Source organism: Mya arenaria, chromosome 17, assembly GCF_026914265.1.
Source record: "Mya arenaria isolate MELC-2E11 chromosome 17, ASM2691426v1".
NCBI classification, from domain to species: domain Eukaryota; kingdom Metazoa; phylum Mollusca; class Bivalvia; order Myida; family Myidae; genus Mya; species Mya arenaria.
In genome coordinates this window covers 47239647-47253397 of record NC_069138.1, presented here as the reverse complement: position 1 = coordinate 47253397, position 13751 = coordinate 47239647, and the positions used below count along the sequence as shown (strand labels likewise).

General features: G+C 38.1%; 3 protein-coding genes across 5 annotated transcripts in view; 1 reads left to right on the top strand and 2 right to left on the bottom strand.

Annotated features, from left to right (window-relative positions):
- Positions 1 to 4341: 4341 nt before the first annotated feature.
- Positions 4342 to 13751, top strand: part of LOC128223944 (breast cancer anti-estrogen resistance protein 3 homolog) — a 32364-nt gene continuing 22954 nt past the window's right edge. The window contains exons 1-2 of one of the 3 annotated variants that reach the window (XM_052933453.1): positions 4346 to 4418; positions 8338 to 8429. The gene's annotated coding sequence lies outside the window, so the exon portion shown is untranslated. Of the gene's footprint in view, positions 4419 to 8337; positions 8430 to 8547; positions 8568 to 13751 lie in introns of those variants that run through there. The other 2 variants (XM_052933452.1, XM_052933456.1) reach the window with 2 other exon arrangements.
- LOC128223945 (uncharacterized) lies at positions 5061 to 6279 on the bottom strand. Its single transcript, XM_052933457.1, has one exon. It carries the CDS (start codon positions 5890 to 5892, stop codon positions 5191 to 5193), a length of 702 nt encoding a protein of 233 aa, XP_052789417.1. The 5' UTR covers positions 5893 to 6279; the 3' UTR covers positions 5061 to 5190.
- LOC128223557 (uncharacterized) lies at positions 5987 to 8492 on the bottom strand. Its single transcript, XM_052932834.1, has 3 exons — positions 7373 to 8492; positions 6192 to 7136; positions 5987 to 6018 (listed from the first exon to the last, which is right to left on the bottom strand). Exons 1-3 carry the CDS (start codon positions 8490 to 8492, stop codon positions 5987 to 5989), a joined length of 2097 nt encoding a protein of 698 aa, XP_052788794.1.

Below are 13751 nucleotides of genomic sequence, written 5' to 3'. Positions count from 1 at the left end.
TGCGATCGGTTTCTTAGTCAGCAGTCTTATTTCACTGGTTGTTAGACATTGACGCAAATTGGCTCGATCAATTATAGACAAAAAAGTTGTTAAAACGGCCCATTTGTGAGAGAGCAGCTGTAAAGACAGCTAAGAGCTTCTGCCAGAAGTACTAATGTATAAGAAGCCATTGAGTTTTCGAAAAAGCGTCCTACATTTTGACTTTTTCTCTTCAAACTGATTTGCATGTTCGGCCGCGGTTAATGACTACGCCTTTATAATGACATCGCGGTTTCTGTTCAATACATTCTGCAATTTCTGCAAGATCACCGCTACGAAAACACTTGTCAGCCAATCACTATTCAAACCTTAACCATGCTAACAATGCTCGGCAATTTTCTGACCCGAGACGTTCGTAACATAGAATTGTACGTCAGGGACATTGCAGGGGTCAACAAAATCAGTAAAAGTCAACGTCCATTGACATAATTGTAACTTTAAGGGCACGATTTGTATTAAACTATTTGCTGAGTGAGACGTTTGGTTTTAAGTTCGTAGTTTTGAGAAATCATTTAGTAACGTACTTTTGTCACACTAAAGTTAAATTGTTTGGCATCATGGCAATAGTTTTCTGTCCCACATTGTTGTCATTATATTTACATGTTTCACAAACACAGTTTCCGCTGTTTTAATGGGTTCTTAAGAATGGCAAAGCTAGATGAATTTTTGAAAGGTATACATCGCTTCCTTTTAAACCTGACATAATATTGTAACGTGCGACGTCAAACAAACACCAACAGATCCTTTCAGAGAAAAGCATGCTCGACGCTGAAAGGGTCCGCTGGTCTTTGTATACAGTAAATTCTCAATCCACACAGAACCCAGGCTTTGCTAATTTGTTATACTATGAACGCACATCCGCCGCCTACAGCGGACCGTTACACTTATCCACCGCTTACAGCGGACCGTTACACTATGAATGCGCATCTGCCGCCTACAGCGGACCGTTGCATTATTATGAACCCACATCCGCCGCATACAGCGGACCGTTACAATATGATGTTTTATCTGAAACCTTCCTTTTCTTGGAGCGTCATTATCGCACTGCCGATGTTGAAGCCCTGCATGATGAAGATATTTCCCGCCAGTCTTGGTTGTTAAATATATTACATGTGCATGGTTTCAACGCATGTCTGTTCTGACCCTTTCATTATTGAAATACAGCAGTTTTAGAACAAATACTTAAAAATGGCACCAACACAACCTTCATTACAAACACCTCCAATGTTTCGGAATGACACTTTATAATCAATCAAATGCATTTGTATTATTTTACTTGAGTAGTTTCAAAACACTGTATACGGACATCGCATTTTAGTTAATAGAATTGGGAATATATTTCCCAGGAAATGCTGTTAATGTGCCATTCAGAATGATATTAACATGCTATCTTAAAATCTGCAATGTTGTAAGTAACGATGGAAATACCATTATCATACACGGTCTTTAAAATAAATGTAATATAGTATTTTTTATTAGAATAATCTGATGATATCCAAAGTGCTCTGTTCATGATATGCATGTGCAATAGCTATGACAGCACTAAACTCCAACATACAGGGCCTAAAATACAATCGGTTCGGGTTTCCCGACCCTACCTACTGTTTTAATAGTCAGCTGGTAATATAAAAGTGTGTGTTTGCGTGAGTTTTAATATGTAGTGTAACGATCCGCTGTATGTGCGACGCCAATGAAAAAACACCACCAGATCCCTTCAGGGAAAAGCATGCTCATACGTTCCACTGGTCTTTATATACACTTACTTCTCTATTCTCACAGATCCCGGGCTTTGCTAATTTGCATATTACCAAGTTAACATACGTAAGTACTACGAACGTACTTCCGTTTTATACGGAATATTATGAACGCACATCCGCCCAGAGCGGACCGTTACATTAGTATGAACCTTTTAAGCTTTATACAGAAGCTTATACTTTAATACCATTATCTAATGTTGACAATAATGTCCTTACATAAAGTATATTATTAAAAAAAAACCTACTTACCATACCTGTTTTTTAAAATGTTATCCTAACCAAATCATTTTGGGAGGAGGGGGGCGCAGGTATGGTGAAATAATAAAACATAAACAGAAGAACAAAAATTTTGTGACATCCTGTCTAAATATTGTATCCAACAGATAAGACTTACGGCAATTTTAAACATTGTAATTTCAGACATGTATCATAATGTATCTGAGGGGAGGTAGAGAAAATGCAATTGTTGTGCAATAAACATCAAATTGCCCTTTTTGCTAGCTATGTAGTGCGTACTTTACGATGGTATATCGGGGCACTCACACAGCGCGACCGGCAAGGGTGCCACTTATTCACGACATACATACGTGAAGGTTAATCGAATACCCAAGGAACCGGATGAAACTCATAAGGGTGTATTATGTTTGATTTTGGGCCGCCTCAAATTAATTCATTCAGGTTACGAGCTCGGCATTACAAATCACGGTTTCATTAGTCCAAACTATTTAAAGATGATGTTGGGTATTTTGCATGCTCCTGCCCACTTTGATACGTATACCGTCAATGTTTCAGGCAACCAGACAGACAAACGAACAAAAAACGTCAGATTAGCTGACAGGCAGCTAGGCAAGCAGACATACAAGCAGGGCAGGGACAGACCAGGAGGCATTGGATGGCAAGCACACGCACGCGCGCTCGCACGCACGGACGCACGCACGCACTCACGCACGCACGCACGCACGCACGCATGTATGCACGCGTACGTACGCGCATGCACAAACATACACGCGCACTAACGCGCGCACACACATACAGGTACACCGTGACACGCGCGCACACGTATATATATGATATATATATATATACGCTTGAAACCGACCTCATAATTTCACTTCACAGCACTGATATTCTGAGAATCGTTTCACTGTCTTTGTATTTAATACACTAAAAACTTAAAGATGCCCTCTTTCCGTCCCAAATAAGATGTATCACAATTAATACAATTGTTTTAATTTACAGTAATGGGTGAATAAATATCGAAAACAATGGTTCTTTATGAAGGATGCTGTGTTTAATATGAAAAAAAGATACAGAAAACACAGTATTTCTACCTCATGAGACGATAGTTGAACACTGTAAATCTTTTAGGACCCAACAGTGATTTGGTATTTGTGCGTTTTTAGCTACTAAATACACGGTTAAAATCTTGTTACATAATAAACATTTTCCATAAATGCATTTTTAGCAAGTAGTTAAAGGTTTATCACTTATTTTTTGTTTGTTATACTAGTGTTTACATTGGTTTTAAATACGAGTGTCACTTTAATGTATTACACATTTCTTTATATGTATTCATCCCGGAGTATACACTTCACATCATAACAATATGGCGCACCCAAAGTTAATTTAGACGCAATTTAAAAAGATTTAGAACGGATGCCTCTACTACAGATTCTTGAAAGCCGTTTCATGAGTCAACAACCTATTGTTGAACACCTATAATTATTGTCTTAATGATGTTTTAAACCTGCTGTTTAAGAGTGTGTTAGTGTGTCCTCTTCTTGTATCATCATCCCTAGTATCAAATGCAATCGAGATATAATGTATTTGATGGATACATTTGTAAACTTAAATCAGATCCGACCGTTGTCTTCTATAATTTAGAATTTTGAGTCCTAATTCAGACTTATTCATTTCGACGTATCTTATAGGTTCTTGGAGCTCTTTTTGCTATTTTATTCCTACATGTGTTTGGCCGTCCTTATATTTGGGAGCCCATACCGACGAAGCATACTCCAAATGTGATATTACCAATTGACAGTTTATGCGTGAGAGACATCCGTTGATAAATATAAAGGGGGGGGGGGGGGGGGGGGGGGGGGAGCAGTCCCAGAAACTGCATTGACTGAGATAGATAGATAGATAGATTCTTTTATTCCTCTAACAATGGAGAGCATATTTAAAACATTATAACATATAATACATGAATATACAGTTCATATATAATCATAACATAGAAAATAATAGGAAAATATTTAAAATGATATGGAGTACAATAATGTCAATATCTTGTTTATTATCTATACATATACACATTATATATATCTTATTATCTATACAGTAGCGTCTGGCCTTGGTTTAGTACATTCCAGAAGTTCAGTGACACAAGATATTTTCTTTCGAAAAACATGTTGGTGCTTATATATAATATATTTATATATAATATATTTTAATTGATGCGTTAGAACTATGTGATTTCTTATATTTTGTTAAGTATATGATACTTTGTTAACTAATAGTTGTGTGTAGCCTAGTTTTGTGATACTTCCGGGATAAACAAAAAAAGTTCACAAAGTTTCCCAGTTTCTTCAATTGTCATAGAAACTGATCGCCACATTTGAGGTGAATATATTTATAACTGCATGATAATTTTGTTAGCAGTGATTTCAGATGTGTTATCATTGCTTACCCTTGCTTTAATCTTATTCATTAACACTTGTGGGCACATGTGATTTACCTGTTGCAACCAGGTGATTATCAGGTATTTTACCTATTTAGCTTTTTAGTTATTTTAAGCTGTTTGTTTTCACAAAATCAAATAGAGAAACAAGATATTGTTTTTGCCGTTCTATTATATTGTTGAAGGCATCAGCTTGATTTTCTTTTCATTGTTTTCGTAACTTGACATTACTCAATGAAGCTTTGGACATTATGTCACATATATATGCTACCAGTGACAATTTTGCCCATGTGTTGCAAGGCCCATATCTCTTGCATAATTTAGGTCAATAGGTAAATGCCCTTAAAATTGCATTTTTGGATACAATGCCATAAAATTATGACTGTACAATTCTTTGGACTACAATAATCTGGTGCATATATTAGTGAAGGGCTGAAATTAACACCATTCGTTTATCTATCTACATCTACATCTATATGTTACGTCATCTCAGTCACGCTTGACTTTTATGTGACGGGTGGTATAGGGTCAAGAAAAAAGAATGAAATGATAGGAAAGATTAGAGTAAGCGGATAGATAAAAGAAGAAAAAGTCTAAAGTACTTATTGTCAGTTACGTTTTCACCTCCTTAACCTAAGCCAATCCGGTTATGGTGGCCACTGCCGGCACAGCCTTAAGAATCCTCGAAAGCTACTTGTAACTGACCCCTAACCCTTAAGAGAAGACGGTGGACAGCCCCTGCTTGAAGGATACCAAGTCTGGGGCTTCAACAATGCTTGATGGTAGCTTGTTCCACTCTGTGATGGTCCGTGGAAAGAAGGAGAACTTGTAGTAAGAGGTAGAAGTCGATATCTGTGTAAAGTTCCTGTTGTTAGAGGTTCTTGTGGAGCGGTTGGAGGGAGTGAGGTAGGAATCAGCTTGTATGTCGACCAGGTTGTTCACGATCTTATACATCATGGTCAGTTGTGCCTTGGTCCTACGCGATTCTAAGGTCTCCCATCCAAGATCTTCCAGCATGGATGTTACACTACTGGTGTTGTGATAGCGTTTTGTCACATACCTTGCAGCTCTTCTCTGAACCATTTCAAGCCTCCTAATGTGTGTTTTGGTGTAGGGGTTCCAGACTGTTGAGCAATACTCAAGTTGTGGGCGCACTAGAGCGTTGTAGGCGCGGGCTTTCGTTTCTTCACTTGAGATACGTAGATTGCGTCGAAGAAATCCCAAGGTTGAATTGCCCTTCTTAGCGATCTTACTGATGTGAGTGTCCCAGGAGAGGTTGGTACAGATGTTCAAACCAAGGTATTTTGTACAGTCTTCTGTTTCTAATGTATGGCCCTTAAGTTTGTAATCGTGTACAGTTGGAGATCTCTTCCTGTGAACCCGCAAGATGCTACACTTTTCCGGATGGAAGGACATCCCCCACTTTTCTTCCCATTTAGCTAGGTTGTGTAGATCAGTTTGTAGTTGGTTGCAGTCTGATTGGTTGTCTATCTGTCTGTAAACCACACAGTCATCGGCGAACAGTCTCGTGCTGGATGAAACCTGAAGTGGCAGATCGTTGATAAACGCCAGAAATAATATGGGCCCGAGTACGCTTCCCTGTGGGACTCCGCTGACTACGGGTGCTGGCTCGGACGTAGCGCCATCAACAATTACCCTCTGGGATCTGTTTGACAGAAACGATCTAATCCAAGGCAGAGTAGTTCCTCGAATACCGTAGTGGTCTAGTTTAGCCAAGAGTCGTCTGTGTGGCACCTTGTCGAACGCTTTGGAGAAGTCGAGTACGGCGAGGTCAAACTGTTTTCCTTTACTCATAGAAGATATGAGTTCATCAACCAGTGTTACAAGTTGGGTTTCACAGCTACGCTTACGTCTGAAGCCATGTTGGCTATCTGTGAGGATATCGTGACTGTCGAAGTGCTTCATAACGTTGCTTACAACTATGTGCTCAAGAAGTTTGCAGCATATGCAGGTTAGGGACACTGGTCTGTAATTACTGGCCTTAAAACGTTGACCTTTCTTGAAAATGGCAGAAACGTTGGCAGTTTTCCAGATGGATGGGACCTCCCCAGACTGTAGGCACTTATTGAAGATTGTGCTGAGGTATGGTGCACACTGGTCGGCTAATTCTTTAAGGATTCTGGATGGTATCATATCTGGACCTGTGGCCTTGTTGGGGTTAAGTTTCTTTAACAAAGCTAGTACTCCTTCTGGTGTTACTTCTATGTCATTCATGGATGGGTATGGATCTCCATCGGGTGTTGGTGTATTTGAGTTGTTTTCTTGGGTAAAGACAGACCGGTACTGTTGATTCAGAATGTTTGCTTTGTCTATCGGCTCATTGTGTAGTTTCCCTTTGTCCTTCAAGGGTGCAATGCCGCAGCTATCCTTACGAAGAGCTTTAATATAGGCCCAAAACTTTTTCTTTTTCTTGGGTGGTTGGTCTAGTTCGTCATCATCACCCTCTATTAGGTCTTCGACATGTTTCCAATAAGCTTGGCGTTCTAGTTTCTGCGTGGTGCTTTTAGCCTTTTCATATTTCCGGCGGTCTTTAGCCTTTCCACTTGCTTTTTGTTTTGAGTATAAACATTTTAGTTTCCTATGTTTTGGGCGAATGTTCTTATCTATCCATGGCTTCTTCAGTTTGTCACCTTTTATCACTTTAGATGGAATAAATTTTCTATAAGTGATTTCAGAGCCATTTCAAAAGTAGTCCAGGTTTTATCAGCAGAATAGTCACTCGTCTCATTAATGAATTGATTATAGTTGGAATCCAAATGTTCTTTAATGCTGTTGTAGTCTGCATGTTTGTATAGGTGGACTTTTCTAGGACACTTCTTAGCTTCCATTGGTCTGAGGCTGGATTCAATGAAGACTGCTTCATGGTCACCAATACCGGGTAGGATCTCGCACTTGTTGATAAGTGATTTGTTGTTGGTGAAGAACAAGTCAAGGATGTTGCTTGAATATGCAGTAATGCGGGTTGGAGAATCCACTACTTGCTCAAGATAGGCATCTTTGGTTATATCAATAAGCTGTTGACACTGTTTTGCATTAGAAACATAAGCGGTGGGACATTCATGTTTCCAGTTAATATCAGCAAGGTTGAAATCGCCTCCTAGCCAAAGGTGGGCGTTGCTAGGAATTCTACTAAGTGTGTTGGCTAGGCATTCTAAATACTCGGGGTCAGACGTTGAAGGTGGTTTGTAGAAAGCCCCTATGTACAAGTGTCGCGATCCTATGACCTTCAGCCTACACCATACCATCTCGATATTGGATTCATCAGTGAGTTCCACGGGACTGTCACTTGTATACTTGTTTGATACTAGGATGAACACTCCGCCACCTTGTGAGCCGGTAGAGCGATCACGTCTATATGGAGTGAAGTTGGGTGGAAAGACTTCAGCCGAACAGATGCTTTCATCAAGCCATGACTCTGTGCCTATGATGATATCTGCCTGTGATGCTGTGATCATGTTCTTTAGTTGTCCAGTCTTCCCTGGGCTCTTAATAGACTGACAATTCAATAACAAGATTCTCATAGGTAGGTCGTTACGCTGATCTGGTGCTTGGTAAGAAGTAGAGTTAACACGTTTATGAGGTGAAGATGTGGCGTTTGGGCAGGAAAAGCTCATCTCACTGTCAGTAGTTGTTACATTGGAAAGGTTCTCATAACTGTTGCTTGTATCAAATATTGTACTATCAAATATTCCTGTTGAAAAGTTTGGTATGCCACACTGAACACATTCCCAACTGTAGTTTGCTAAGGCGTTAAATACCTGGTCATTCATTCCCATACATGCCTGATGGTACCAGCAATCGCAAGTATCACAACAAATGCAGGGTGTTGTCCATTTGCAGGCCTTGCCGCACACCGTACACGGAAACTTGGGGGGTCTTGGTCCTGGATTAGGCTCAGGTGCATAGGACTCCGCAAGAAGTAGGAAGCAAAGGTACAGTAGAACCAGCTTGTTCCTACATACTGGGCCTTTGATGTTTCCCATGTAGAGCTTCATGCTAGTGATGAACTGGGTGGGGAGAGACGGCGGGCTGCTTCGAAGAAGAACAGGGGCATTGTCCTTACAAAAATGGTGAGACTCTGGTAAAGATATCAATTTATATACTAGCAAAGAAACTGCTATGAAACCAAAAACAATATTGTGTTTAAAAAGCATTTTACTTACTTAAAAGTTGAAAAAAAAAGGGTTTCAGGATGTTTACATTTCCATATTGCATCATGGGAAAAAGAAAAATGACGGAAGTTTCCTGACCTACTTCCGGTTCACACAGAAAATCTAATAAATTTACCGAAAATAGCTGAAATGTGATTTTGCATCTATCATACTCAAGAAAATAATGTAATAAATTATATGCACAAAAATTTAGTTCAAAATTGGTCCTGGATATTGAGAGAAAAAATATTTTCTTCAAGAGAAGAAGAGGAAGTGACCCTTCGCTACCACCGGAAATATACTGGATTTATGATGTTGCCTTTATTGGCTTGTGAAACTGTCACACACTTATCCAATAATTTAATCTTGTTTCTTTTGCCTTGATCTGGCACTAGTCATTAACTATGGAAGATATCATTTTTGCAAAATTTGACAAAAGCGAAACAGTCGTAGAAGGTGAAGCAAGATTTTTTCAAAAATCCTGTTTGTAAATAGACGTTTTTATGGTTAATTATTAAATAATTTATTTGAAGTGCATTTATACAAATTTGGTGTCAAAACTGCAGAAAAATGCAGTGATTTTGACACATGCAACCAACTATACATTTCTTTGTTCTTTTTACATTTTATCGGACATTCTTTGAATTGATGAACTCTATTGATTTTGAGGTCCCTTTGGCAAAGGTCAAAGTTGTGGTGACCCTGAGCTGAAAATATTTTTCCGATCAATAACTGAAGAACACTTAGGGCCAGAGACAGTTAATAGCCACTCAATTTTGCAGTGACTGTTAATTTTCATGTACATTATTTGCGTTTTAAAAATGTCACAGATCTAAATTTACGAACTTAATGGGAAGGTAGGGTAGGTCATCTTGAAAATGTGTTACATACAGCCTTTCTGTCCATTCAGGCCCAAATTATAATGCCTAGCTGTCCAACAACGCATTTGTCATGTTCCTATGACATCTCTAGTTTCCTTAATATGTACATGAAGGCCTGCTGGTAAATTGTATAATCTTACCATTTGCATACCATTAATTATTTATGTGGTTTCACTTATGAACTTAAAATATAGAAAATATTCATCATTAAGTATCTCAAATGACTACAGTTGAGATTAAAATAACATTAAGTGTGAACATTATATATTATTTATATTTATACTATAATATGCACAGAAAAGAAATTTAAAGTAAAGGAATTGTAGAATCAGCCCATACCATAATTCCACTTTGGACCCCAAATCTACCACTCTGGAACACAGATCTACCACTCTGGACTTTTAGACCCCAAATCTACCACTGTGGACCCCAAATCTACCACTCTGGACTCCAAATCTACCACTCTGGACTCCAAATCTACCACAGTCTGGACTCCAAATCTACCACGCTGGAACCCAAATCTTCCACTCTGTACCACAGATCTACCACTCTGTACCATAGATCTACCACTCTGGACTCCAAATCTACCACTCTGGAACCCAAATCTACCACTCTGGACCCAAAATCTACCACTCTGGACTCCAAATCTACCACTTTGGACTCCAAATATACAAAGGAACCCAAATCTTCCATTCTGGACTCTAAATCTACCACTCTGGAACCCAAATCTACCACTCTGGACCACAGATCTACCACTCTGGACCCCAAATCTACCACTCTGGACCCAAAATCTACCACTCTTGTCTCCAAATCTACCACTCTGGACTCCAAATATACAATGGAACCCAAATCTTCCATTCTGGACTCTAAATCTATCACTCTGGAACCCAAATCTACCACTCTGGACCACAGATCTACCACTCTGGACTTCTAGACCCCAAATGTACCACTCTGGATCCCAAATTTACCTCTCTGGAACCCAAATTCTAGCAATTTGGGCCCAAATTCTACCACTTTAGACCACAGATCTATCACTCTGGACTTCTGGACCCCAAATATACCACTCTGAAACCCAAATCTACCACTCTGGATCCCAAATCTACCACTCTGGATCCCAAATCTACCTCTCTGGAACCCAAATCTACCACTCTGAAACCCAAATCTACCACTCTGGATCCCAAATCTACCACTCTGAAACCCAAATCTACCACTCTGAAACCCAAATCTACCACTCTGGAACCCAAATCTACCACTCTGAAACCCAAATCTACCACTCTGGATCCCAAATCTACCTCTCTGGACCCCAAATCTACCACTCTGGATCCCAAATCTACCTCTCTGGACCACAAATCTACCACTCTGGACTCCAAATCTACCTTGCTGGATCCTTAAGTCTACCTCTCTGGAGACCAGAATCTACTTCTCTGCCACTGCAAGTCGTTCATATGCACAATATCTTGAGAGTGGTTTGATCTCCAATAATGGTAGGAATGCTCTCAATGACTCAAATTCATTAAAGGGTCAGTAGGTTAAGGTCAGTAGTGTTTTGAAAACTTGTTGATGCAATTGATAGACAACAACTTTACCATCAAAAAGGGATCAGTAGATAAAAATAAGTCAAGGTCAGGCATTGTGTGTTTTGATAACATGTCCACTAATGGACAACAAATATACCTCAGGCCATTAAACTTTATTGGTGTGTTGTACATGACCTCAGGTTGACCTCTGTTGTTTTTGGGGTCAATATGATGAAGATCAAAGTCTGGCAAATGGTGTTTTTAAACTTTGTCTGCACAATATCTCACTAACTGTTAAAGGTAATGACTGAATCTATTGTGGTGAATTATTTTGCCTTTTTGGTTCAGTAGGTCAAAGGTCACAATCATCTTATTTGTATAAAAAAATATGTCTGTGTCTTTGCTGGAGGTTTTATGACACTGAGTCATGAAACTTTGTAGGTAAACATGTTGTCTTTGACCATCAGATGTATAAGATTTTGGAAGCATAAGGTCATATTTAAGGACATAGTCATCATAGTTACTTTTTGCAGTGCCTATCAAAATATTTGCAAATGGTATGACATTTGACCATGAACATTTAAAGGTAGGTTGTCCATGTCGACCTATTGATTTTAGGATATATAAAAACAATTCCATAATTAAAACAATTCCATAATTACCATTTTTGTGAAATGTTTGTCTGCGAAGTAACTGATGAATGCATGTGAAAAAATGGAGGCTGGTCGTCCTTGACTAGTAGATGAGCCCTTGTTATCTTGGGATCTTTGTTCACAGTTTTGTGAAAATTGTCCAGGAATGTATAACCTGGTAACCATAAATTAAATAATTGTCAAAGTAACTGCATTTATTCTTAGAATACCTTATGCAGTATTAATTAATATGTATAAACACATCTGACAGTTTTAGCCATGAATGATTGTATTGCAAAATATATAATGTAAAGAAGCTTTGTTTAATATTTATTGAGTGACACAATTTTAATGGAAAGTTTTACTTGCAAAAACATATAAACTTTGCTTAAACTGAAGGATAACACTTCTATTTTCGAAATGCATGGCATATTAGTATTTAAAGCTGCACTCTCACAGATTGACAGTTTTTGTCAATTAATATTTGTCTATCATGTTTGTGGTATCAATGCCTTCAATTCATGAATGGATTGAGGTAACTCAGAAAAGATATCTATCATTTGGGAAACTGCCTAAAATTTCATATATTCTTCAAGTTTAGTAACACTTTTAACCATAAAACATAAATTCTCAAACATAAATATGAAAAACTACAAACTAATCTTTTGTCAGCAATCTAATATATCACTGGTTCCCAGACATTTATGCAAAAATTGGCTCATTCCATGTTGACAAAATGGTCAATCTGTTAGAACGTAGCTTTAGATATATTGATTTGAAAATTATGTATTGTATGATACGTTCATTGAAAAGATGGCAAAAAAAATAATTTGTTTTACTAAATTTCTGGTTTAATTTCTGTAGTTATATTTATAAGAACACCCTACCTTACATATATATTTATATATATATATTTCTGGGTAAAAGAACACTTACATATTATACTTTATAGTGATGTTCCAATGATAATCGAAAATCGATTGGTTGGTCCTGAAATCAGCAACAATCGATTGTATTTAGTTATAATCGATCATCGAAAAATATAAAGAAATATTATTAAGAGTTCAAACGTTATCTTAAACAATATGGCTGGTGAAAGTCACTGTGAATGAGCAAGAAAGTGAACTCATTTTTATACAACAACACTTAATAACATCAATCATAGACATAACGTATAGGCATATAATAATTAAGAGTTTAATACTGTACATGAATAAAACTGTAATTCAGGTACTATCTACCGTATTATATCATGCATAGGACGCACTTTTTTACCTCCAATTCTTGTCTTAAAAAGGGCCTGCGTCCTTTCTATGCTTAGAATTGCATCTGTTTTTTTCCAAGTCCATTTCAGGTCGAAAATATCGGACCGGGGAAGAACGCGGTAAAAGTAAGTATCTGTACTGCGTCACCGAAGAGAACAACTGACATAGGTAAAATCACGCAAGTTAACACACGCAGAAATGTTTACTTTAAAATGATTTATTGAGAAATAAATTGAAAACAAACATGGGTGTTTACTTTTTTACAAAAGGGACGCTACTCACAAAAACTCGATGTGAGTCAGCACTTTAACTGGTTTGAGTTATAACGGCAACGGAAAATCGGGAAAGGAGGTAAATATCAATTAATCGTTGTTCATGATTTTAATGTTTCGATATTTTACAAAACATTTTGTTGTATCTTACTGTTTTTAAAAAATAATAAAAGAATGTGCATAACGCAAAGTAGCATTATTGTCACTATCAAATCTTTTTCAAATGTGCGAAGGTGTGAAAAACACCCGCTGTCTGTCATTAGAAAAACATCCATAAGAACGAACTATTGAGATGTTAATACCGTATGGTTGTTTGTTCGCACTTTACCCGTCGTGCCTTCCGCTGGCAAGGATAATTACCGACACGCATTAATTATGCCTGACATGCTTTAATCCGCGCAGCGACAAGCCTTATCAAAACAATCATCAGTTTTGACAATACACAGTTTTGCAACGGTTGCAACGGTTGACTGTCATTCAGAACGCATGTCGGAACTATTGCAACGGTTGACTGTCATTCAAAAGGCATGTGGAAC

Excerpts from the sequence above, each read along its gene's own strand:
- LOC128223945 (XM_052933457.1), bottom strand. The coding sequence starts at position 5,892 with ATGTCCTTCCATCCGGAAAAGTGTAGCATCTTGCGGGTTCACAGGAAG.
- LOC128223557 (XM_052932834.1), bottom strand. The coding sequence starts at position 8,492 with ATGAAGCTCTACATGGGAAACATCAAAGGCCCAGTATGTAGGAACAAG. Across the intron at positions 7,137-7,372 it reads CAAGTGCGAGATCCTACCCG|TGATAAAAGGTGACAAACTG; the intron begins GTATTGGTGACC and ends TTCCATCTAAAG. Across the intron at positions 6,019-6,191 it reads GGCTAAACTAGACCACTACG|GTTTCATCCAGCACGAGACT; the intron begins GTATTCGAGGAA and ends CTGCCACTTCAG.